Below are 27,119 nucleotides of genomic sequence, written 5' to 3'. Positions count from 1 at the left end.
CTGTCCGCGGCTGAGCCCGGCGGCTCCGCGCTGCCTTTCGCGGCTCCGCACACCCCGCGCCGTGCGGGCAGGACGCGCCGGCGCCGCCTCTGCCCCGCCCCGGAGCTCCCGCCCCGCTGCCCGAAGCCGGGGTCTCCTTCCGTCTCCCGTCGGGGCCGACAGCTGCGGCTCCGGTAGAGTCGCCGGTTCGGTGAGGACGTCCGCGGCGGCGGGGAAAAGGAAGGAAGGGAGCGAGGCGAGGGGCGGTGGGGGTCGTGCTGTTCTGTTCTGTTCTGTCCTGTCCTTCCTTCTCTTCCGCCTGCAGGGCCCGCACCCGGTGGCTGCCAGGAGCTGCTCCCTGGGAGCTGCCGGGCCCTGCGGAGGGCTGGGCGGGCGGGCGGAGCCCTTTTTGTGGCTGGGCCGCGGAGCGGGGAGGCCGCGGGGCTGGAGCGGCGGGGGCCGCGCAGCGCCTGGGCGGCCGCGGGTCGCGGTGGGGCGGCCGGCGCGGGGGCCCGGGCGGAGCCCGGCAGCCAGCCCGCTGCCCGTCTCGCAGAATCAATTAACATCAATTAGTAACTGTCCTGCGAGTGCCTGAACAAGGACATTGCGATGCGCAGGCTCCGGAAACATCCCCCGCCCCGATCACCTTAAGGAGGCAGAGGTTTGTTTGCTGTATTTCTCCGTAGGGTATGACAATGCAGGGAGATGCGGTTGAAAGATACAAAAAAAACCCAAAGAAAACGACAAACGAGAAAATCTGCCTCCCCCCCGAACAAAACTGACAAGAGAAAGTAATCACTGTCAGGGTTGAAAAACGGGTATTTAGAGCATCCTGTGTTTAAATTCTGCGATGAAAGTCCAGCGTTAGTGATTTTTTTGCTTCAGCCTCTCAGATAGGCAGCACAAGGTATGCGGTAAGGAGCCGGTGCTCTGCTTTGTGTGAAAGGGACACCTGCAGTCCTGTATTGTGGTTGAAATGATGAAACTGTCTATACTATAAAAGAAAAAAAACAAACTTGATTTAAAGAAGTATGGGTTCGATGTTTCTGCTTTGGGTTGTTCGACTAGTGTAGGTGATAGAATTAACTTGTTTATTCCATCTGCAAAGGCAGATGGAAATGCGAGAAAAAAGTGCAAGTATTCCATCATTGCAGAGCAACTTTCTTCCTGTGCTCTAGGAGATGTGCTTTATATGTCTGTGGCATCAATGAAAACCGGAGGTATCAGGTAGAATGTGAGTAGATTTTCCGCTGGCGCACTGGATATATTTTAGAAGCCCATAGGAATGCTGGTGGTTGTTTTCCTAGAAATTGTTGGGAGCCTGACTCAACTCTTTCGAGGAGCTTCATGGTAACTTTGGGCATTTCCCTGCTGTTAACTAGTCTCCTGGGAGGACTTAAAAATAGAATAAAACAAACCCAGCTCGTCGTGACTCCTGTTAGTATTTTCTCCTGAGAAAGTACTCATCTGAGAATGATGGGAGTAAAACTTGTTACAAACATCAAAAACTCCTAACTTGACTTTTATCACCCTGTTCTCTTGAACTAGCCAACTGATGTCCCAAAACATTCAGACAGACATTCCTGGCAAAGAAAACAGACTTGTGATAATGATTACTTTTATATTACTGTCTGCAAAATTAAATCCTTTACTCTTGATTCCTGAACCAGTATAAAAGTTCCCCTGTGTCTCAAGGTGTAAAGTCTTGGAAAAATTACTGCAGTAGTTCCCAAGATGTTTACCAGGAACCATTAGTTCAGTGTTTGTGTGTCTCACTGTAGTGAGTTCAAGAATCCAGGCCTCTTTGTAGTTTAAGCTTAAACAGTATTTTTCCCCCGGGAAATAACATATTGTCTGATGTTTTGGCAGAAGAAAAAAAAAACAAAAACATTACATGCTTTATATCAAGTCTGTTATAGGGTGTTTTGGTTTCCTTCTAAATAAAAGCTAAAGCTTTCTCCAGTTCATTGGTTCGTTTTTAGAAGTTTTATTTTTGTTGTTTTGGTTCTGGTTTGTACTTAAAACACAGATGCTTTTTTTACTCTTCCTCCTTCCTACTAGTCTTCAAAAAAATAGTTGTAAATCAGTAAAATACTCTGATTTGCAGGGGACTGTCCCTCAAACATGGGCTCTTTAGAAGCAGATTGCTGATTTGGATTGTTTTCTGCAGGCTAAGGTGTTTTGGTAGGAGAATATTTTATATGTTTCTAAAATTTACACAAATCAGCCTTTCCCAACTGTTTTTTTTTGCCTTTTTTTGTTTGGTTTCATTTGCTGCAGCCATGAGCAACATATCAGTGGATTGGAGATCTGAGACTCTGTCATAGCATTTGTGGTTTTACTTGTAATAATTAACCTGTTAGTTTGATGTCGAACCTTTCTTCTTTATGTTGAAGACTTACAGTTGTCAGAGGGAGACCACTACTTTCCACCTCATAATTTAAAAGGCATAGATGAAGACAGCAGCAGAAGTAAAAGAGGGAGCAGAAAGCCAAGAAGGTGCAATTCAATTCTCTTAATTCCTAGAGGAGCTCCTACTTTGCTAAGATTAGCTATAAGAGCTTGTGAAAAACCTTAGAGCTTGCTGCTGACTTATAAGGAAAAATGGTGAAAACACCCATTACGGTTTTTAGCGTGCTTCACAGAAAACTGGAATTCAAAATCTATCAGGGGATCTTTTGGTATATTATTGGTAATCAGGACATAGGAGACTCTGGTGGGATTGTTGGTACTGGTCATTGCTCCTTTGGTAAAAGCAGCACTTGAAGCTTATTGACTGTTGTGTCTTCTAGGAGCCAGGAGCAGTGTGGAGCTTCTGTTCCTCCAGTGAGCGCTCCACATCTGTCTGAAGAGACACACAAGATTGTTGAAGTAAGTGATCTTTTTTTTTCTTTTAAAAGTGAAATTGTGGATGCCATTTTATTGTCTAGTTTGGTTTATCCTGAAGCACCACAAGTGGCAGCATCAGTGCAACTGAAATGGGTAGAAATGGCAAAGAAAATAGGCTTAGGGATAATATAAACTTCCAGCCCATCTTTGTTACTCAAAGCATTTCTAAGCTATATTCAATACTCTTGCATGCAGTTTTTCAAAGAACTGTAATACTTCCCCATTGCTGATAGGGAATGGATTTTTATTTTTTCACATATTGGATTGCTAGCGTGTTTCTGACTGTCATTTGTCTTTCTGATAAACATAAGTGATTCAGGTTATCAGGATTTTCAAAACTGCATAGAACAGTGGAAATGTAGAGAAAAAATGCTGTAGGAATTTATACTTGGAGGAATTTCAAGGAAGCTAATTTAATGGAAGGATTTATAGCAAGTAGAAAAATTCACCAATCAGATTTTTAAAAACACTCCAGTGATCTTTAAGGTAGCGCTGTGCCTTCATGCTACATATAAGTGGTCTCCATAAAAAGCAAAAATGCAAATATGTCAAAGAGCTCTTCTAGTATGTGCTTGTGAAATATTCCTGCGACCGAAATTAAATTAATTTCTTAATTTAGTCTGCACTTCAGTCTGTGTCCTGTACATAGATTGCAAACTTGTCTCCAATGAGTGGTCATTAGGTGTTGGATAATTAGGGAGCAATACTTCTAAAAGGGGATGTCTACAACTACTGAGGATGTAAAACAGTTCTTTAAATGTGCATTGAAACTTGAAAGGAATTTGGAAATTCCTCAGAGATTGAAGCATGTTCATGGTTTCTCTGCATTTCATTTGTTTCTGTGAAGTGGGTGAAGTACTGAGGCCTGAACAATAGGCCCTGACCCAAAGCTGACTCTCAATTAACCTTACAACCAAACGTTGTATAATATTTGTATTGTACAACGTTTATTTGTATTATTAGTGAAAGATGCAGGATCATTAGTGAAGTATGTAGTGTGGTAAGAATGTATTTCTTCCTGTGTCTAGAGGCCAGTCAGGGCCATGAAATCAGATACCTGTCCTTGTTTGGAGGTACATGGTCAAAGCCAAATCCCTTGGTTCCTCCTTGAGCCCTGGCCAGGCTTTGGGTAGAAACTAAGAGGAGAAAGAAACCAGATGTTCCTGCACTAGAAGGTATGGAAGCTTGTTTATTCAGAAACATAAAAGCTGGACCCTCTCACAATGAAGACAGAGACCTTACCTGCGGGTGGATGTACCTGAAGAATTTCCCATCTACCAGGAGTGGCTCTCCAGTCCTTTGCTGTGGCTAGAGCTCCCCAGCTGAAGTGCAAATCTGGATGATAATAAAACATTAGGTGATACACCCTTCTTAATTACTATAGGGAATCTTCTGTAGTAGTGATTAGGTGCATTGCTTAGCTTATCCTTTTGTAATTCTTTGCTGTTTTAAACCATAGTAAATTACACATAAGAGTAACCTTAAAGTTGGTGTTTGTGTCTTTTGTGCTGACCATGTCAACTGGCAGAACAGTGTGATGGTAAATAGAAATTTGCAGTTGAAGTGTAGGGGTGTAGGTATTTTCTAAAAAATGTCATTCCATCCAAGAAAGGGCAGCTTTGGACTCCATCTTTAGCTAACTTTCTTCCATCATAGTAATATTCACAACTAGAAAAGCATGAGCTATAGATAATACTTAGAGCTATGTGTTTCAGTTATATACATGAACTTTTCTGCAGAGGCAAGAATATTTCTATATAAAGGAGTCTGATGCTACCATCAGAAAAGCTTTCATCTGTAGGACTCTGTGGAATATTTGGTGATGTCAATTTGTTTGATGAATCCAGTCCCTGCTATTAATGCCTTTTCCCTGCAAATCTTTTCTGTTCAAAATTGCTTTCTCAGGCTTGCAGCTATTACTCAAAAGTGAACATTTTTTTTTCTCTGAAGAATATAAGCAATAAATGCTTGGTTGATACAATCAAGCAGTCAAGTACAATCTTGAAGATTTAATTTTGTTCTGAACAATGTCATCGCTTTTGCTAGTATTCGTGTGTTGCTTGGTACCATGGAGAACTAGAATGTTAAAATTCCTTGTGAAGCGCATCAAATGCCTGGTGTCCATAGTGCTTTTACCTTTCAGAATAACCTCTTGGAGCTCAGTTTAGATGCTGCTTATGACGAATTCTGATTTTTCTGTATCTAGTGCTTCTGGTTGTTGGTATGTGGAATTGTTGGTGTTGGTATGTGGTGTTTATCTGCATTAGCTCATTTGTAGGGAGAAGAATGACTTCTTTATTCTTGACCCGTTGACTGTGACCACAGTTCCTATGACACTTGTGACAGTGTTGCTGGGTGCAAACCCAATCTCTTACTGACAATTATTAAGCTAGTTTTGAAAGTACGAATTTAATAAATAGTGCACTTTAATAGTGGCTATAGCCTTTTGTGCTGAGGAAAGTCATGGAGCAGATCATCTTCAATGACATCACATGGCACCCATAGGACAACCAGAGAGTCACGCTCAGCCAGCATGAGCTTATGAAAGGCAGGTCTTGCTTGACCAACCTTGGTTTAAGACAATTTAATAGGAACTGGTGCACAAAAGGCAAGGACAAAATACCTTTCAACCAGTTTAGTCAAAAGGATATGTTTATTTCAGTGCTGGGCAGACACGCGGGATTGTTGCCAAAGGCGTGCGTGCCTTTCCACAGCTTTTAGTCCTCAATTTATTCACAAAAGTCATGCATATTCTAAGACGCCTATACATATTTATTACCTGTCACCACCCATTCCCCACTCGGTATTAAAATTAAGTGCATACTCATTGCAGTTGCATAGTCTCCTCTTTATATTGGGTCAGTGGTCATTTAAATGAGTTGGAGGGTGTCAGGGGAAGAAGGACCATCTACCTTGCTCTAAACTTTTTACCTATGTCCTGTTACTATGACTACCAACCTGCTGATCCCTCCATTCGGGTCTTCATTAATTATTCATTAATTTCAGTGTCAAAATTTATGATGCATAGGTCTCTCCTGTCTGGCTCTAAGTATTCTCTAAAGTATATTGATTTCGCTTAAATGCTTCCATATGTGTATTTAGCTAGCTCTGAATATTATCATATATAAACAATCAATCTTTGTCAACCTCTAATCCTTCTACTAAGCTATCTACCTTCATTTGTTACATTCCTAACCTCTGGCTTCTAAGCTCTCTAAGATATCCTGTAACTTGTTTCCCAAACATACAATTCTCTTGGCTGTAACAGAATCCTATGGTTCAGAACACTAAAATGAGTTACTTTCCCTTTGTTTTAACTGATCCCTTTCCACCAATAAGGAGGAAGAAACAGAGGAGATATAAGTGGAAAAATAACAGTTAACTAAAAAAACCAAAAATAGCAACAGGCAAAAACTAACAGTAAGAGCATTAGTTTTTGAGAATGTTGCTGAAATCTCCCAGACTCCTGGGGAACAAAGAGAAACTCAAAATGGCGGAGTGACTGCTTCCCCAAGATGGTGTCTGCCATGGGAGAGACAAAGGGAAAATGGTCGCAGTGCCCCTCCTCTCCCTTTATCTCTCTGGTGGCTGGTACTTGGTCAAGGGATAGAACTTGTGGAGGGACTTTGCCTTCTCGGCAGAAGGCAACAAGGCAAAGCCTCTGGGCTGGTGTGACTTGGGTGCCTTCTTGCCTCAGCCAGGCACTGCTGGTGGGCTGAGGTCACTACGCTGAGGTCACTACGCTGTTACAAATGGAGAGGGGAGTTAAACCAGTCCCTGCCTCTGCCCAGGCCTTTGACAGTAGACACTAACTTAACTGAGGTGGCCAACACCCCAAAACTTGCTCTTGTTCTGCAAATTCTTGATAATGGCCATTTAGGTCTATTACAAAATGAATGATTTATAGAACAGACCAAGGAAAGCAGACATAAAGCTTAAGCCAGGCTTGTTACCACACCAGATAAAAAGAGACACTACTGGTAGATAGTGTTATAAATGAGAGACGAAAGTCTCGATATTCAGCAAAATTTAGATTGCTTTATTTGCTATAGAAAGAGCAAGCAGCGCGCTGGGGAACGTGAGGGGTCACCGCCCACTCCACACTCCACCGAACCTTGGTTTGCAGCTTCTTATACTGTGGTTTCTTGTTGTAATCAATAATTTTGGGGGTTTTTTTGTTGTCATAAGCAGTGGTGGTTGAATAAACATCCTTACACAAATTCACAAAGCCTTTGGGCGATAATCAGTCACAGATAGCCATCTGGTCCTTGTAGATAACCACCAGAGAAGTTCCGGGAGTCTGGTCCTTGAGATAAGCAGTATTGATCAGACAAAGGCAGGAAGGGCTATTGGGAAGTCTGATTTTGCAAGCTGGTAGCCAATACAACTTATTTGGAAAACATAACATAATATAATAATAATGTAACATAACAAGGTGATTTTAAACAGAATGATTTTATCATATAATTTCCTTTATCTAGTGTCCATGCTTCACTTCAGAGCTTAGTATTCTGGTTTATACAAACCCCAATGCTTTTGTGATTAACACGAATCTTTTATCAATTATCACAATAGTGTGATTGAGGTATCTATATTACAGATAGCGAAGAAATAATATAGATTAGGATTCAATGTATTTTACCATCTAATTGCTGATGGGACACAAATCAAATCTTTCTTCTCAATTTCCGGAAAAGTATCTACAAAGATGGGTCCAAGCTTCGTAAGAGGAGTGGCCCTAGACATTTCTGGGGAGTGTGTAAGAGGCTTCTATGATTTCCTAATAGATAATAATTTGTGTGGCTTTTTTAGTTGTAAAGAGCAGTGTCTTTTGGTCAATGATGCTTACTTTTTAAATCTCTTCCTATACCTGCTCTCCAGAGCAAGGTGTTGGTTCTTAGTCAGGGTTCTCATCCCTTCTGGCACCAGAGGTGACCTTGCCTGGGTTGTCTCTTCCATATGCACCAGCCAGCTGTTGTAGAGAGGGATGTCCTGCCACACACACGCAGCTGCTCTGCTTTTCTGGGCACAACACCCTGGCTGTAGCCAGGTGTTGCAAAATTCACTCTGAAATTTTTTTTTATTGGGAAATGCAGCTGCTCATGTTGCTACTGCTGTCAGTAGAGCCAAAAGGCCTGCCAAAGGCAAGAGAAGGCTCCCCTGCACACCTCAACTTTTAAAGACTTTAAGAATGAAGTGTATTCACTTCATCTCCAAACAAAAAAACCCATTAACAAACTGAGAAATAGGGTTTATTCAGTGTTGGATAACACTGAATCAAATCACATTAAGAGTCCTGGTGTTTGGAGGAAACAATGCTAAAAACAAAAAGGAAAGCTGGGAAGGAGAGCCTGATGCAGCATAAAGACTACAGGGGTAAAACATAACCATCCCATGAATATTTAACTCAAGTCCAAAAGGTTTTCCTAGATCAACTGGGTGGGTTACCTTGTAGAAGGAAATCAGATGTGACAAGCTGACTTTCCCCTCATGAAGCTCTGCTGCCTGTGACTGATGACTGTTGTCCTCCAAGTGTTTTTCAATACTTTCCAGAAAAATGTTTTCCATGATTTTACCAGACACTAAAGTGACACTGACAGGCCTCTACTTTCCAGGGTTCTCCTTCTTGCCCTTCTTGAAAACTGGGACAACGTTTGCCAGCTTCCAGTCAGCTGAGACTTCTCTGGATTCCCAAGATCACTCAAAAACCGTGAAGAGAGACTTTGCATTGTCAGTAGCAGCTCTTTAAATATTACTGGATGAATCCCATCAGGATTTGTCAGAAGTTGATACGTAAAAGGGGGAAATACACTGTTGGAAATGGTGGAATGGGAATCTGCCAAGAGAAGTGACTACTAGTCTTCATATGCTTAAGTTTACTGTAAATATTCTGTGTTTGATTGGCAATCTGAAATTAAGGGAATTTCTAACAAATTATCTCCTATGTAACTGCTAAGAATTTTGGGGAAAGAAAACTTCTGTGTGCTGGTGCTCTTGTGACATCTAAAATACAGAGGAAAATGAGAATTATGGATGTTTATGTACTCTTTTCATTGGGTACATTTAGTTGATTCAGACTGTTTTACTGTAACACCGTAAGTCTGATGTGCTGAGTTAGATTTAAATACTTTAGGTTAAATGGAACATACTGCTACAAGTCCAGAAGCAGAAACAGGGGAGCAAAGTTTTGCTGGCCTGCATCTGAACTTTTGTCCTTTCAATTCTTAGAATCTTCTGTTTGCTGAACTACGTTCTGCAGAGATACGAAATAGCTGTGATCATAGTGGCTGGCATTGAAATGCATGTGTTTTAGAGAGTTTTGGCTCTATTAAAGGGGGATTTTAGCAATGAATAAGAATATTTTAGAGCTATTGTGAGTTACAAGAACAGTAGTAATTTAAAAGTATTAATACATTATCTTAATGCCCTTTCATACAAAGTTATGCACGATATCAATTGCCAAAGATCTGCAGTTTGTAAAGGATCTTTCGGCTGCAAGGAGTAACTTAGAGGTGACCCAGCTCAAGGAGAGGTTACAAACTGTGCAGCTGGGAGAGATAAAAAAAAAGGCTCACCTGGGCTTTCATATTTGTGGAATAAAGTGGTTGGCTCACAGTCAAGTTAAATGCTGTGGAAAAGGTAGGCATAAAATTCCTTACAGCCACAACTTCCTTTGTTCCTTACTAATTAGTCCTGGAGGAACTACCTGCTATGAATGTCTTATTTGCTTGACTGGTGTTCCCAGCTCTTATGCATCAAAGCTCTTTGTGTCACCCTGTTCCTATGTGGGTTTGCAAAGAATAGGTTGGAACTAGAAAGGTCTTTGACCTGGTCATGGCCTAGGCCTTTACTTCCTTGTGAGCCTGAGCCAAACTGTCAATAGTTCAGTCAAGGATTTAAGCTCATCCCTATGACTACAGTCAATTCACTTTATTGACTCAAAGAGTGGTAGTACAGTTACCTCTTGCCTCTGTCATCAGTATGTGTTGTATTGCACATAAGTGGTGAGGGTACAGTTATTTGATGAGTTGCTTAGCTTAATAATTATAATTAATGTTTATTATATGCCATTGCACCAACAGATACTGATATCGTTGAATACTTTCAGGGGAAGGGTTGGAAGTGTTTGTGGCTTATATTTCAGTGTCAGGTGCAATGTGTGCACAGCAAGGAATAGGGAGAATAGCCCAGCTGACTAAAACTGGGCCTTCTGTGACAAAAGTTTAGAACCTAGGAAACTCAATATTTGTGTTTGGAGGAGGGAGTAGATTGGATAAAGAAAACAGACTGCAAGACACTTTCAGAAATACCTTTGATACTGGCATGCAAAAAGATTCCTTTGAAAATAACCCCAACACTTTACATTCTGGGCAGGACCCTGGCATTTACCAGGGAGGTAAAAAGTTACTGATGTTCTTTGAGGGCTGAAGTTTCCATCCTGCCTTCTATATGTACTAGGAAAGTCAGCAAGATACTGGTGATGAGAGACATCAGGAGTCGGAGAAATTTCAGCTAATATTGCTCAAGCAACTTTAGCATCAATGGCAGGACTATAGCCATAGCCTGGAGGAGAATGAGTAAAGGTATAATTAATGCCATTCCAAGTACAAGCAAAGTGAGCTTGGTAGGCCTAGTGGGTGGGACACTGGAGAAATGTCTTTAATGTCCAAACTGATTATGCACAGATGAGAGGAAAGGTGAATGGCATTGATTATTTTGGCAGCTTTTGGGACTGCAGTATGAGGTGGGGTGGGGGGAAGCAAAATTTATGCCTAGGTAACTGTCAGAGGCAGAATGGATGCTTCACACAAGGTTTATCACGTGTACCCTCCTGTTGAGTCACAGGGTGCAGAACGGATCCCATTGCTTTCTAAACTCATCTTCAGAGAGGAGTCTCGGTGTGGCTGGGTCCAGTTCTAGCTCCAGACTTAGTCAAAGGTTTATGTCTAAAGAATTCCACAGATGTAGTTGAATCTTTATACAACTTCATCCCACAGGATAAAGGAAGGCAAACCAATATGAAGAAGATATTTATTTTTATGGTATTAACACTGATGATAATATTGATCATAATACTAGTTAGACTAAAGGAAGTTAATCAGAATTAATTATGACACTGTATAGATAGTTATACATAGAGATATACAGATATATATCTGTGTGTGTATATACATGTATATATACAGATAATTACAGATAATTAACTATAATTACAGTGACTATAAAGCTGGCAGAATAGTCAGGTCCAGATTGATGTTGCTCACTCATACCAATGTCTGTGGGCATATCTCTTTAACTCAGCCTCAGGAAATATTGCTGGAGGTGTCCCCACTCAAAGGAGGAATCCTTTCACACACTTCTAGAAGAGGGTATGTTAAGAGTGTTGGAAGCATAAAACAGTGAAGAAAATAGCAAAGCTTAATACAAGATGGGGCCCAGACTTCAGAGCATCAGTGATCAGAGCAGACCTGATGGCGGTTTTTCTTGCCATGGCATTGAGTAGGAATGTAAAGTGGGAAATGAACAAAGAGTCTCAATGCCAGGAAGTGTTTTGTCAACTGCTATCAGGTATACCTACTACCAAGAAATACTGCATACAACACAACCGCTAAGAACAGAAAATTTCACCACCCACAGCACTTTGCATAATAATGAGTAATAAAGTATAAAAGGATCCTGATTCTGTGTTTACCTGAGGGATGAGAATTTGACATGAAAATTGTAGGAACACATTTTCCTTGCTCTCTGCAGAAGGGGCACCTTTCTTATGTCCTTGGCTGTGCTGAGTGTTTTGACATGAGAAATTGAGCTTGTGTTTGCCATTGTATTGCTGCTCTGCAGTTTATGCAGATACTGCTAGCACTCCAGAAGAGCCATGTATGTTGCATTTAATAAACCATAGTATTTGTGAACCTGGCTGATTATTTTGAATGCAACTGGACTTATAGTTAATAGACTATTGGAGCACCCAGTGCCAGGCCCTTAGTTATATTTTTGTAACAAGTCCCTGATGTTAAAAATTGGGACTGGGTTTTTATAGTGATTGACTGTCAGTCAGATGTTTCTGGGCCAACTGTTTCAGCTCAGTAGCCTTTAGCTCAGCAGTGTCAGGTAAATTATCAGTACTGTTATAGTTTAGGTTTGCCAATTTCAATACACTCATTTTCTGTTGTGAGATAGAATTACGAGTAAAAGCAAGGCAGGCCTAAAACTTAAAAGGGTATAAAGAAAAGCTTTATTAATAACATAAAGAAAATAATAAATTCAGAATAAGATCTTCAGACTACTCCCTCCTCCCCTCTTCCACACCTTCTTAACAACAACATACAGAAACACTTCAGTCAGTTCCCAACTTAAATAATCTTTCTCAGTTCACTTCAGGGAGAGGAGTTTCTTCTTGTTCGCCTACAGGGATTTTTCCACAGGAAGAAAAAAAAGTTCTCTTGTGGCTTTATTTTCCACTAAGTTCCTCCCATCTTCACAGCTCTCTCAAACTGTGTTTATGGACCATGTTAAACTCATGGGGTGTTTACTTCTAAGAACGAACCAAAAGTTCATTCAAAGAATGAAAGCGAAAGTTCTCTTTAGCACTCTTTTCTCTGTTCATACTTCATTCCTAGGAACAGAGATACCCTTTTTCCCTCGGGGCAAAGGATCTTCCGAACACTTCAAGCCCCCATATCTTTTCCACGATTTATAGGAATTTTTAGTGTAGTACAGCCCACCCACCCCTATAACTTACGAGAAGATTTTTCAGCCAACCTTCACAGCATCTCCTCCATCCGTCTAGAACTTGGCTCCTGCTTCACTGACTTTGGTGCATCCTCTCTGTTCTTTTTCCTTTCACTAAAGGGAGGACTGAAGGTCTGCCAGTCTTATCTGAGCACTGGAAGGGTTAAAATCTTATACAGAAGATGCAGGGGGCTGCAGCCGGCCATGCTGGAGCGGTGCCAGGATCTCGGGACACTCGGGCCGCCCTGGGGAGCTGGGTGAGGGCTGCCTCCGGTGCTCGCCTCCTTGCCCAGCAAGCGAGGGCGTGGAGGGACTCCGCCAGAACGGGGCCCAGCTGCCTCCCCCCCAGGCCGTGTGGGCGGCTGGGCGGGCTCGGCCACCCCATGGCTGCTCCGAGCCGGCGGCTGCGGTCACGCCGGGGCAGGAGGGAGGGCTCCGATCTCAGCAATGGCCTCTCCTCCCCCTGGCCATCGGGGCCCCCGGTTGAAAACGGGGCCCAGCGGCCTCACGAGCCCACCCCTGCCCGGCCTGGGGCCGCATGGGGAAGGGGCCCGGGCCAGTCAGTGTTACTTTGTAAAAGGCTGGAAATTAAAGAGAGCTTTTTCCCGGGTTTTACTAGCTTTTAAAATGTGGATTCATGGAGCGAACTTCTGCAATTGGTTCCTCAGGCTGTCAGTAACTAAACTAGCCTCCAATTGGTTCCATCAATTCAGAGAGGAAGTTCTCATGGTGAAAAACTTCTGAGTATGCCCTCCCCCCAGGTGCTTTCAATGCATAACCAGCACAGTACTGTCACTTGGTTGCTTTATCAGGAGCTTTGTTACATCCTCACCTGTGCCAGTTTCTGCCAGGATATGTTCCTTGTATCCTCAGAATGTTCAACTTTGGGATTATTGAATCAGGCTGGTCTCATCATTGTTCTACACCAAGTGCTGCATAATCCCCCTTCTCCATCCATCACTGATAACTTTTACAGTCAGGATATTGTTCAACTGCTTTAGCCCCACGGAGGCAGTGTCCTGCTCCAGTAGCCCTGGTCAGATGCCAGGACCCACTAGATGTGTGAGCTTATTGACTGGGGCTGTTAAAAGGGAAAGGGGGTGGAAGTGAATACCCACTGTTTTTTCAGTTCTCTGAGAAAAGACATGATAAATTTTGGGGCTTGCAGGATCACAGGGTGTTTAACAGCATGGGTCACTGGAAGTAGGGGAGGCGCTTCTCAGAGTCCCCAAAGTAGGGGGAGTTTGATTCAGAAGTACCAGGAAATTGTACCTTCCCTGGAGCATCGTGGAAGGCTTGGTCTATGAGTGATTCTGTCTGTGAAAGTAAAAAAGTTAATGCCTTGTAGGCCTTTCTAGTAGAAATATCTGCAGCATTGTCTAATGGCCTCACTGAGTAAGAGTGGCCAAATTATTGGAGAGAAATACTTGTAAATGGATGTACTTTCTGGAGCTTATCTGAAGTAGTCTGTATGTTACCATTCTTTCTGGTAGCTTACTGTATCTTGCTTATCTGACATGTATCTGTAGCCCTGTGAAAAATAAGACATGTAGCACATAAACTCTGTCACTGCCCCAGATGGGCAAGGTTCAACTCAGCAGAGGCTGTTACTTGGCTGCTCTTTGTGGTGCATAGCTCTGCAGATGCATGCAGTGATAAACTGCTGCTGTGCAAATCTGACTAGAATTGTGCAGGAGTTGCTCCACAGCAGAGGTTAGAACCTCTCAAAAACAGATCCTCAGGCTGGCTGGCTCTTAGGGAAGTCCCACTTGACTGACCTTGGGAAGGGCTGAAGGGGCTTATGGAAACCTGTGGACTACTGCAGAGGGTGAAAGAAATGGTCCCCTCCATTGTGATCAACTGAAGGCAGCATTTTGACTGCCTGTGGGGACACACAGATGATGATGCCATTGATGGTGGCATCTACCTCCAAGTGGGAGTCTCTGTAAGGTGCTGCCTCCATGGCACCTGGGAAGGATCATCAAGTTGTGTCTGGGGTGCTAACAATATGTCTGATAAGTCTGGGTAACCAAGGGCTGGGGGGGGTTGCAGTTGATGAAGTGATGGGAGGGGCACTGGGGTCCTGCCCCAAGGTGGGAAAAGGTGCAACATAGGGGATAATTGGCAAATCTGGTAAAACAAGTGTTGGGGCCCTGTGGGCCCCCTGGTTGGAATACCTGGGGCTAAATGGGCTTTCAAGATTCCTTGGGTCAGGACTCTTTAGCACAAGCTTAAGGGGGTTTTTAACTACCATGACATGAGGGGTTTGGTGGTAACTGTGGCTGCATCCTGACAGAGGAGGCAGGATGACAGAACAAGCATAGCAGAAAATAGTTGGTGTTGCATATAGATAAAACCTTATAAAAGAAAGGCCTTGTAAAACATGGTTTTGGCCTTGCTATTCTGGCTAAGCTGGCCTGTTGAGTTCCTGTGAGAAAAGAATCATAAGAATGAGAATCAGTTTGCATAACAATCTATTTTTGTGAGAAAAGAGTTTGCACCTGCAAAAGTAAGAAGTCTATCCTGTGGGAGTCTGTGAAGAAAAAATGTCAACGTATCTGGAAAGAAAAGAGTTTGATGGACGTGTATGCTAGCCATTACCAACCAATGGACTGAATTTCAGTGACTTGCTGACCTATTAGATTGAAGCACACAGTGCCTTCTAATACCATATAAAAACAAGCTGTGTGCAATAAAGATTCAGTTGTTCTGCTCGAAGAAAAAAGTGTCTTATCCGTCTAATTCCTATCTCTTAACACGAGCTCATAATGACAAGTTGGGACTGTGTGGTGCTGGGCACGGGGCACTGTGCCTTGCTGATGTTAGTGGGCTCTGAGTGGGCCAGGACTCCTTAACTAGAGGGTGCTGCTGGGCCTCAGATGGAACACAAAGTCATAGGACTTTATCTGGCACACAGGGCCTACATCTAAAGAATGATTGATAACCAACCTACTTGTGTTTAATCCCAAATTTGTGGGGCTGCCCCAGGAAATAGGCAGGGGACCTCGGTCATCTCAGGGCCTTTATCTTTGAGCATATGTTAGTGATACCAGAATAGTTGTGTTTTCCAATGGAGCTTGCAGTTGGATTCCAGACCCTACAGAAGGGCCCAGGCTTCTGATTCTGAAATTCAGGGGGTATCCACTTGTAATGTAACATATTTACAATTCAGGTTAAATAGCACACAGTAACAGACTTGTGAGAGTGATCACCTGATTTAGCTAGGGTTTTTGTCTGTGAAAAAGGACTGAGAGACACAGTTATGATGCCTCCATTGACACCATACTCAGTTTAATATAATAGTCGGTCTGATTTGTAAGCCCAGTCAGGCTTCAAGGAGGTAGGAATTTGACATATGATTGTCTGAAATCAAATTGGACCAAGTATTTCTGTCCTGGTTGTCTTGGTCAATCTTTGTTTCAGAAACTCATTTTTAGGCAGCTTCCAGATGCCTGTCAAGCTTTTCCTGGGCAGATAGAGCCATCACGGAGACCCTGTGGCCCTCTGATTTCTCTACTGTCACCTCAAAGCTTCTAACACAGACAGTGGCAAGAGTCATAGAGTTGTGTCTGTTCCAGCCTAAGTGTCCTGCTGGGCTTCAGAAACTTCATGTTTGTAGGGAAATAATTTGGACTTCAGCTGCTTTTAGATAGTGCTCAGCATTTCTAAGACCATGAGCTAACACAAATAGGCAGGTTAACTTTCCCTTCATGCTTTTATCTTTCTGACTTTTTCTATTAATAGAAGGGAACAGATAGTTCTCTCCGTGAGAGCATCTGGCACTCAGAGGCAAGGCAAGGCCCCAAACCAGTCAGTTCAGGCACTTGCTGCAAGGCTCAGGCCAGTCGTGATGCCATGTTCTGCATCCCTCTGTTGACACTGGAGTGGAGGAACTTGATGCAGCCTGGTGAGTTAGATTTGGAATATAGTAACAAACACCAGACCAACAGCTTTAGGGATAAACTGTTCATGTCAAAACAACAGATGATTATTGGGGATGGTCCTGTGTGATTCCTTTTATAGTAATTTCTGTAACACATAACTCAAATAATGGCTTGCAAGAATTTCTAGGTATATCCATTAAAACCTCCACCACTGGTCCTTTTGGGCCAGGTTATAGGGTTTAACATTACAATTAACCCCTCCCCTTGTCTCCAGCCTGTCTTCAACAGGGAGTTCCTAATTTTTTTTTTTTGTTTTGACGGTGACAATAATTGGATTTTACTCTTGTTGTGTGCTGCATGTAGTCAAAGTTCTTCCTCTAGCAAGGATTTTACAGTTACTAGTGGTTGGCATCTTAGTCTTGTTTGCCTCTCTCACAGTTATGTTCCCAGAAAATGTAAAAGTCTTAAGTTTCCTCAGCATTTGTCTAATTCAAGGATGTGGTTGTTTTATCAGGAAATACCCAGTCTAACATTAGAAGCCTGAAAGATTTACCTTGGATGCAAAAGCCTGTTTTCTCCACAAAGATTCTTGGATCACTGTAAGTATTGCATGGACACTGAATGTTTTGACAAATTTCACATGCTACTTCGTTTTCCTGTCTTCTTTTGTTGGTGTCTTATGAGAGCAGAGAAAGTAAAAGAGTGAAGAAAGACAGAGCTGTCTTTGAATCTTGAAAATAACACCTGGAAAATTATAACACTAGGTCTTTTATTTTTTATAGGCTAGATATGAGTGATACTTCACATTCTCAAATTTGAAATCAGAAGAGTCTTAAAATCTAAAAGAGCCCATGAAGAAAAATCAGGAGCCTTGGGTGATCTGGGAGAAATGGCATTAAACATTCTGTTGAGACACCCTACACAAAGCAAGGTGTTTGTTCTAGCTGGGTTTGACCATACTGAGAGGAGCTTGTCAAGATGCAGAGAAGCATTAATTCTTGTAGTTTGTCATGGGGGTTTTTGTGCTTTTTTGTGCGTTTTTGAAGGCTGAAATAGTGTCTGGCGCTCACCCATTTGGGTTTATTGGTAATCCATGTGCATTCTGGAATATAACACATGAAGACTTAGAGATATGTGACTTTGCTTCTGAAGGTATAACTACTGCAGTAGCAGAAGTGTTGTGTTGTCTCTATGCTTCATGCCTTCTCCCAGCTGAGTAAGTTAATGCTACCAACAGAATTAGGAGTGCTTTGCTTGTAGCTCACTAGAGGCACAGTCATATTTCTCAAAATTAAACTAGTGGGCCACATTATTATGAGAGATTTTTGCTAAACCCAAATTAGTCTTTCCATTTATTTTATTGTTTTTGAAGGTATAATTGAAGTTGAGTCTTATTGTCTGAAAACCCTGGCCTATATTTTATTCTATAGGTGTTTCTTATGTTCTGCTCTTAAATATTGTTTATTGTGTGTGTCATGTTATATACATACCTTGGGGTTTTTTCCTATTTCGACGAAGAAGATAAATACAGCAATCTATTGTTAAATTAAAAGATTGAATGATAATAAAATTAGCAGAATAATGTGAAGGTTTTGTTAGTCATTAGATAATCAATAGAGTTGTTAATTGCTTCTCTTTTATACTTTAACTGTGTTCTGGGAAACAATTTATGTAACTTGACACTGACAGTGCTGATGTCCACAGGTTATGCTAATGGGGTTGCTCTCCTACCAAGCAATTTAGGTTTGACAGTTCTGTTCATGACGCATTCTAAATCACTTCTTAGTAAGTGAAATAGGTCTTGATCAAAAGATTGTAATTTTTGTAAAATTTTTTTTTAGCATTTTGGATTTGCCTGAAGAAAAAGAAAACAAGAAAAGATGGACTGGAATGTAAGGCCAGTCCAGAATGCTGATGCAAATGCAAACCTGCAAAATAAAGGAGCATGTTTCACTCAGTTACTTCCTAATGGACATGCCTTTCCTCAGACAAATGCCAGCTCCTCTAAAAATGCCTGCACTTACGCTGAAAATAACCAAGTCGTCTATGTGCCAGCTGTCAATGTTGCCTTCCCTGCTGTAAATGGTGAAGGATTCAAAACTACAGATCAGACCTCCCCAGGAGCATCTGTAACTGGTAATAATTTTTTTATGTCAAAATACTCAGTTAAACGACATGAACAGATGTACATAACAGCTCTGAAACCTCCCATTCACAATTCACCTTTGCGACCAGAGATGACTACGACTTCTTGGCCAGTCTCTAATCCCTACAGTTATCCCTGCAGGAATTTACCCCACCAGCCCCCTCAAATGAACGCGGGGAATAACGTAAGGAATGTGCTTGGGGAGCCTCAGTATGCCAATACCAATGCTTACACTGTGCAGCCAGAAATGCTGCAGCCTAATTCTCTGAGACTTGCAACACTACAACAAGGTGGCATTCATCCCCAGAATAATTCTTTTCCTCTTGGTACTCCTGGGCAACATGTCCAACCCCAAATATTTAATTCCAATGCTCAACAGAGTAAAGTTTCATATTCAATAAATCAAAGTACTGGGACAAATGTACAGCTGCCACAATTTCAGCAGAGTCAGGTGGCATCAGAAGCTCCTAGAGGATGTTCTGCTCCATCTTTGTTGCCTGCCAGCTGTGTTTCAAGACCTGCAGCACAATCTTCAATGGGTGTACCACAGGAAGTGCAAAATGTACCTAATGGATACAACATTAACCAGCAGAGGTGCCCACTGGATCCAAAAAATGGTCCTGGGTTTAACAGTATTCAGCAATACTGTCAGAAGCAGCAATCTGGAGAAGTCAGTCAATCAGTCAGGAATGTCTGCAATCCAAGTGGAAGTGTGGCAGCAAATCCATCTTTTAATGAAAGCTCTGTGACATCCCCTGGCATTCCCAAGGCACTGCTTGATGTTGTGAAAGAAATAGAAGCTCTTTCTTCAAAGCCGCTGAGTGATCCTGCTTCAGTTCCAGAGAGCCAGACTAGTAGTTTGATGAATGGGCCTGTTAATGCTCAGATTTCTTCAGCGACAACAACACATGGAATGGGAATTACAAAGGAGAGACTAGCTTGGGAAGCTGAGAAGCTGAGCTGTCTTAAAAAAAAGGTTGTCCTGCTTGAAACGGTTCATAATTATAAGAAAAAAATCTATCATCACAAGAATACTCTCCCTCCTCCTCCTCCTAGTTATTCATGTTCTCCTGCTAATTGTCTTCCATGCATGCCCAAACAAAATGTACCACCTTCCCCATCTGAAGCAGTGAGGACAGAGAGGCCCATGCTCAAGGTTTCACATGAAGAAAGAAAGGACAAAAATCTAGCCATTGGTGATAACCAAAGATTGGAAGTGACTCAAAGTAACTCTCAGATAGAGCAGGGAAACCTTTCTTCAAGCTTCACTCCTATTCCCTCTCAGAGCAAAGTCCAAGCTCAATTTAATAATCCTGAGAGCTCCTTGGAACAAAGGGATGTGCATGCCCTGGCCTCTTCTCAAGGAACTGTGACTTCCTCGAACAATGCTTTATGTTCTACTCAAGCAGGGAGCTCTGTCAAGATTGCATCAAAGAGTTTACAAATTGGCCCCGAGAACTCATCATTTCTTCAGTTTGTATTGAGCAGCACAAATGTGCTGAAAGAGAAGACAGCTGGTGCTACCGCTGATAAAATACTGACGAGTCTACTGTGTAATGACAAACCACTGCTCGATACATCTGTCACGGGTGGAAGCTTGCTAAAAGACACTAGTGAGAAGAACGCAAAAAGTGTGAAAGGTGAGCAGGCATCTGTGGCTCATACAAACTCTCCTGCATCAGAAACAACTGCATCTGGTGATGCTAAATTCCAGACTGAGGTAGCTCAGAAAAAAACACCGTTTAGTGAGAATACATCCTGTAACCAGAGCAATTGTAGTTACTCTGTGGAAGAGCTGGCTGCATGCCTGCGCTTGTGGGAGAATTATCCATCAGAATCTGTAAGTGTGCAAAATAAACAGTTAAATGAAAGCACCACAGCAAATCAGGTTTCATCCTCCAACGAAAACACAGCGAAGAGAGAGAACAAAAATGTTCTAGCTAGCATGGATGAGGCCATTTTGCCTGTAACAACTACCTCTGTGGGACAAAAACTTGATACTTTGACTTCCAATTTGATAAAAAATTTTGAACCTCAAGTTGCAGTTGTCTGTCCTTTAGTACTTTGTGAACAAAGAACACCAAGTGAGCAGGCAGGCAAGATTCCAACACCTGAAAGTAAAACCTATCCCGTGATCAACTCGGGGAGCTCATGTAGCTTGCAAGAAGAAGGGAAAAGTGGTGTAAGTGTGGTAAATACTGCCAAAGGAACAATAGAAGATGCTTGGTCATCACCCAGTGATTGTGTTGTGGAACAAAAAGTGGACTCAGATTTGCAACAGATCAAATTAGGTGATGAAAACCAAAGGGAAGTTAGTCAATCTGCACAAGATGCAAGAAAACATCTGCAGCTTGGATTACAAAACAAGGCTACTCTTCCTGAATCAGGCACAAATTTTTGTAGTCAAATCTCTCAAGAAGGTATAAGAGACCATGAAGACAAGCGAACTGTTTTAGAGGCAGGAGATACATCCACAGCTGTGCTGGAAAATGACATGTTTTGTATTTCTAGTGTATGCTCTCTTGTTGAAGGTGATAAATTTTATGACCCACAAATAGCAGGCATGTTCAAGTCAGTCTATGAAACACATGCATCAGAAGGAAATGCATCTGGTGTAAGGCAAAAGGAACAACATCCGGACTTGCATAAAATCGAACTGAGCAATAACACTTCCCAAAGAGAGAGCTTGCTGCTAAAGATGTTGGAAGAATCATCAAGTCATTTGGAGAAGGAAAGCAGTGGCAATCCTCCTAATGCAGTTTCTACCCCTGAACAAAACACGTCATTCAAGGCATCTTTCAAGCATCCTGAAAATTACTTAGAAAGTCTTGCTAATATAAATCAGAAGTTAGCCCAAAATTCACTAGATTCTTCTATCAGCATAACTGCTAAAACAAATGCACCTGCTGTTCCAGAAAGCCACAGTAAACAAAATTCCATGCCCAGTAAAAATAGCACAGAAAAGGAGGTGAATTTTTTCGGAACAGAACCTAGTGGATATCTAAAAGATCAGCTACTTGCACTAGTGAAAGAGTTTCCATATGGCATTGAAGGTGCTGATATGCTAACAAGAGAAGCAGCACAAAATCATTCTGTGGCTGAACGGACAGAGAAGCAGTCTCAAAAAGAGATTAAAATTTGTGACAAGAATTCTCGTTTGAAGGACTCAGTAAATCAGACTAAAATTGCAGTGTTAAGCTCTGATCATGTTCAAGAACTGTCTCCGGGACACAGCCAGTGTTCCTCTAGTGACAGCAAGAGAGAAGTGAGTCAACAGTTAGAAAAGGCTTCAGCTGACAAGGACAACCTTGAAGGCAGTGTCCAGCCTAGCCAGAATCTATGTGAGCAGGAAAAAGCCCCACAAGAAACTTCTACTCCCAGTGAAAAAAGTGAGGATTGCTCTTTAACTGGTGGTGTATTTTCAGCATGTAAAACACCACATTGTCCCTCTCAATTAGAAACATCTGGTTCAGAGAAAAATGGTTGTCAACTTTCTAAAGCTGAAAACAATGACTCTGCAGAGACAGAAGAAAACAGCAGTCAATCTGATGCCTTGAAAAAGAAAAACTGTGCAGTGGGAGACCTGACAGTTTCTGAAAAAATCCCAGACATTATAAGCAAAAATAAAGATGTTTCCAAATACACTACTGCAATGAACAAAAAACCTAGGCTAAAGGTGGATAATGAATACAAACTGCCTACAACACAGCAGGAAGAAATTGGACCAGTTAATTCCTTTGAAAACCAGGATGCTGATAAATACAAAAGCAGCAGTGGGAAGGAATATCTGCAAATTGATAAAGGAACTCAAGTATCAAGTAAAGAATTTCATTCTGATGAAAAAGAGCACCAGACAACCTCCCAAGAGTTATCAGAGAAAAATGATCGTACACATACAGACAGCATGGCGAACTTGTCCATAAAGAAGGAGAGAGTTTTCAAAACTGAGTCCCTTTCAAAAGATATAACCAAACCAGGTTTGACCATGAAATCCATAATGGACATTCACCAATCCATGAAGTCAGAAACTGATGAAATTGAGCACTCTGAAGTCAGTCAAGGACAAAAAATTCAAACTTCTGAAGGGAACTCAGCTGAAGAACAGAACTGTAGGAAACAAAAGGAGATGCTTAGGCAAGACGTAGGAATTAGTGTCAAAGAGCAAGCAAAATCACCAGCAGAAATAAAACATAAAAAATTGAGTAGTTACCGAGCTGATGCTGTAAAATTCTCAGATAGTAGCACTGTAGACTTCAAATCAAGACACACCAAATATTCTCAGCATAAATCTGTGAAACTTCATCCTTTGCAGGAGCAGCCATACAAACGGAAGATGAAGGAAAATATGGTTGGGAAGAGAGAACTTAAGAAAGCAAAACTAGAAGAGGAAAGACTGAAACAATCTGAAGCAAAGAGTTCTAAGCAGCTTGCACACAATTGCATGCTAAACGCTGACAGAACTAAAAAACTGAATGGAGAAAATGGTTGGAAACCAAGGAGTTCCTTAGCAGATTGCTCTCTGCTTAAACTGCAGAGAAAAAGGGCTCGATCTTCTAGCATGTCTAAGAACTACTTTTCTAGCAAAGAAAGACATCTCGATGGTCAAAACAAAGATAAGTGCTCTGAGAAAATGTTTCCCGATAAAAATCTTCTATACCTAAACAGAAGAAATAGCAGACTAAAACTGCATCTTCAAAAGGAACCCAAAAAACACTACCTGAACAGAGTGGCATTTAAACGTACAGCGCAGGAGCGCATCTATCTGACAAAATTAGAGACATCGCCTGTCAGACCTGTCTGGCATAAAACCACCAAAGTGTCACAAAGCAGCAACTCAAAAAGAGATGTGGCTGTCTCGACAGTTGAGAAATCATGCAAACAGGAAGTCCTTGAGTTCAAGCTGTGTCCAGAGATACTGTTCAGAAGTCCAGCCCCTGGTGAAGAAAGCTTAGCTGCAAAGAATTCTCCAGAAAGAGATAAAGTTGTTATAGAAGGTATGATGCTCACTCAATTATTCATTTATAAGTATAAACTATGTAGTCTTTTTAAATTCATGTTGCAGAAAGCTACAGACAGTGGAAACTTGAGACTGTAGAGGCTGAAGGCTGAGATATGCTAACTTGCTCTCTGACAGACGGCAGCTGTGTCTTAAGCTGAGAAAGAACATGGGAGTTTTCCTTCAATTTTCTCTAAGTCTTAGAGAATGAAATTAGAATACTTTGGAACATGGCAGTTTCAAGTAACTTTGGGAGATGGCTTTCTAAAGTACTTGAAGTTAGTGTGGCTTGGTTGTAGGAAATAGATTCCCTTGGCATAGTTTCCAAAGGTAATCTGATCTGTATTCACTGTTCACCTGGTTGTACATCTGTCTGGCTGGGCAGAGGAGCGAGGGATCTTTTGTGACATTGAGGAATAGAGCAGGCTTAGGCCAGACATATCCTGACCATAGTCTCTATAACCTTCACCATCTTTGCTTTAAGCTTCCCTTTTTCCTTCTCTTTTTCCCTACACCATTTTTCAACATTTTACGTGGTGCATTCTGAAGCATATTTCAATGATGTATTTGATTTTTAAATGAACCCAAATCTTAAGATGTATGTATCAGCCCTTGGAGTAATTTTCATACCCAAAGGAAATTTCCTTTTGATGTGTTTTTCCTTCCTAGCATTTCCTTTTTGCTAGCATATGTATTAGAATTTAATGCTGAATAGAGGCCAAAACTTGTGATATAGGAACCTCAGAAACATTTTTTGAAAATTTCTTTTTAGGTGTTAAAAGTAAAAAAGAAGATTGGTTAAAATGTGAACCAGTGAAGCAAAAGAAACTGGAAGAAATCTCTACAGGTGAAGTGACTTCTGAATGTTCCATTTGAAATACAAGTTAAATCCTCTTTGCTTGGTTTTAAATGTTCCTTTACAGAAGTAAACCTTAATAAAGCATTTTAAATTATTATTTCCTCATTCTGCTGATTAAATGGATACCATAGAATAGACTTACAAGTCTCAAAGATTTGTGTAGCTTTTTATTGATTTATGAATATGTTGTTGGAAATGTTGAAATTTTCCTGTGCTGTTAACTTGGATATAGCACTGGTAACAACATTTAAATAAGTTTAAAATTGTATATAAAGATTCTTTCACACTTTAAAATATAGGAAGAGATGTAGCAGAAAACAGAAAGTGATTTTTTAAATAAATCTGGCTTTCACAGTATGTTTCTACTGTCCACACATAACACCTATGCTCACAACTTCCAGGACGTGTGTCACAGTAGTCTGGACAAGATAATCTGTATGACACCCAGAGGAAAAGTCGGGTCACTATTAACATCTTCCTCGTTTTTCTTGAATGGCAAATTGCTTTTAGGATGGTCTTTTATACCCTCTAGGAGTCAACTGTCACAACAGTGGCAATTTTCATCTCAGGATCTTGTTTGTTCCATACTTTGTAAATCTTGGGTGAGGTTGCTTCCAGCTGTCCTTGTTTCTTTGCTTTAGGTACCTCTCTAGCTCTAGCCTTGTTTTGCTAGTGGTCTGACAGGAAACAAAATGCATTCTGTAGCCTTGTTCCTATCTGCTTCTTAGCTTTAGAGCAGAGGGCTTGCATGCTGATACTTGTGTTGTGGTGTTGCAAGTAACATAGTTTGAAACCTTTGCATCTTTTGTTGCTGTTGCCTGTGTCCTTGGGCTTTGGTGTCTGCCCTCTTTTTAGCCTTTCTGCGTGCTTCTTCTCTTCCTTTCACAAATGCATGTTTTCTGTCACACCTTTCTTAAAACGCTCCAGAAATCTCTCCTGTGAAGACCCCCAAATACCCATTTTGTGCTTAAAGATGCATTGGAGATTGTTTTAAATCTGAGGTGCCTGGTGTCTTAGGAAGGAAGTTCGTGGCATCTTTTTTGACACCGGAAGGTCGTAGGTACCACATGCATAAGGAGTAGAGTCCTTTGAGACTCTTGCTTTAACGTGCTTGTCTGTCTTGCAGCTGAGGACAGTATTCCCCTTGATACAGCTATACAGATCCTGAATGGAGATGGAGGGACTCTTCAGATTCCTGTCAAAGACTCAAAAGAAATGTTTCAGACCTACAGGAAAATGTATCTGGAAAAAAATATGCAAAAGTCTTGACAGCACTTCTGTATCAAAGGTCTTACTATCACTGAGAAAAAAATGCCAACACTAAGATGATTTTGTCCTGTTTACTTAATATTGCTGAGTAATTGTAAAAACCCAGTTTTCTGGTGAGTGTTGAAAATTTCCTTCCCTATTTTCCTCGAATTTGTGAATAATTACCATCTTATTCTGTATTTATTGTCCAAATATGCTTTGGTGCTCTAAATGTTGTTTTAAATGTATTGTTTCTTTTGGCATATTTGATTCTATTTTTTTTTTAAGATAGAGTAGCTCATTGAAACTTGACCAAAAAATAACAAACTCATTTAAACTGTCATAGCCTGTTTTCTTGCCTGATTCCCAAAAACTTCTACTTGTTATACTTTCCATTGCTGGCAGTAGAAAAATATTTCTGCTGCAAAGGGATTGCAGTGGATTCCCAAGCATTACACTTCTGTTTCCCACTTATGGTAGTCTGATAGTTTTGCTTCTAAAAAGGCTTTCTGTTTTTATGGAAACGTTTTTTTCTAAACTGGGAATGGAAATATAAACCCCTCAATTCAAGCACACAGATCAGGGGCATTTATGAAGTATTTATGCTGCTACCCAGTTTCATTACATTTCTTTTTATGGAGCTTGTATGGACTGAACTCTTGAGTTCTTAGTTTGAAGTCTTCAGTTTATTGAAGACTTCTCTTCCTTTTCTTTCTTTCTTTGCACTTGAAAGAAAAGTGCAATTGTTGAAGTGCGGGGAGTTCAAATTCACTCTTGTCTGGATTAAGTTGCTAAGTTCAGCTAGACTGTAATTAATTTCTTTGTTTATAAAGTGTTAGATTATGTTTGCTTACACATTCACTGACGTAACAGTTGTGTTTGTCATTGGCTATCTTATGTTTAAGTGCCTTTTCACTGTTACTCAAAATCTAAAATCGTATTTTTACAGATATTTGGTACTTGATTCTTTCTATCTTATTAAACCTTTATGCTGAACGAAAAACCTGTAGATACTTTACTGAACAATTTTTATACTTGAAATAAACTTTTGAGGACTACACTTTGTCTTTATTTTTTGTTGGGTTTTTTTTTTTGTTTGGTTGGGTTTTTTTTGTTCTAAAAGTATGAAGTTTTGTTTTTTGCAGTTAGTTAAATAGGCATTTAAGATATTCCTGTAGATGAAATGCAGCTTTAAAATTAATGATGGATCTTCCTTGTTAAAAGTACTTGCAAGTTTGTTAGTTCATTTTTTCTCTGGATGCCAAACTGTGGGCAATGTTGCCACTGGAGGATTTTGTAATAAAGTTGTCAATTCTGAAAAAGTTTTTCATTTTCTTGAGAATTTAGTTACCTGTATTATAGCCCGCATGAAGGAAGATAGATTTA

General features: G+C 41.1%; 1 protein-coding gene across 4 annotated transcripts; it reads left to right on the top strand.

Annotated features, from left to right (window-relative positions):
• RESF1 (retroelement silencing factor 1) lies at positions 1 to 26,793 on the top strand. Of its 4 annotated transcripts, none has more exons than XM_088165695.1 (6): positions 1 to 190; positions 2,772 to 2,850; positions 16,999 to 17,083; positions 18,326 to 23,624; positions 24,399 to 24,473; positions 25,612 to 26,793. In XM_088165695.1, the coding sequence occupies exons 4-6, from the start codon at positions 18,365 to 18,367 to the stop codon at positions 25,752 to 25,754; spliced, it is 5,478 nt and encodes a 1,825-aa protein (XP_088021821.1). In that variant the 5' UTR covers positions 1 to 190; positions 2,772 to 2,850; positions 16,999 to 17,083; positions 18,326 to 18,364; the 3' UTR covers positions 25,755 to 26,793. The 4 variants fall into 4 exon arrangements, with proteins under 4 accessions (XP_088021821.1, XP_088021824.1, XP_088021823.1 ...); XM_088165698.1 differs by having other exon boundaries at positions 112 to 185; XM_088165697.1 differs by lacking the exon at positions 1 to 190 and adding an exon at positions 498 to 640.
• Positions 26,794 to 27,119: the final 326 nt, after the last annotated feature.

This window comes from Sturnus vulgaris, chromosome 5 (genome assembly GCF_052056855.1).
Source record: "Sturnus vulgaris isolate bStuVul1 chromosome 5, bStuVul1.hap1, whole genome shotgun sequence".
NCBI lineage: Eukaryota > Metazoa > Chordata > Aves > Passeriformes > Sturnidae > Sturnus > Sturnus vulgaris.
Note: the sequence above shows the minus strand (reverse complement) of the source record. Positions and strands in the feature narration are given on the sequence as shown.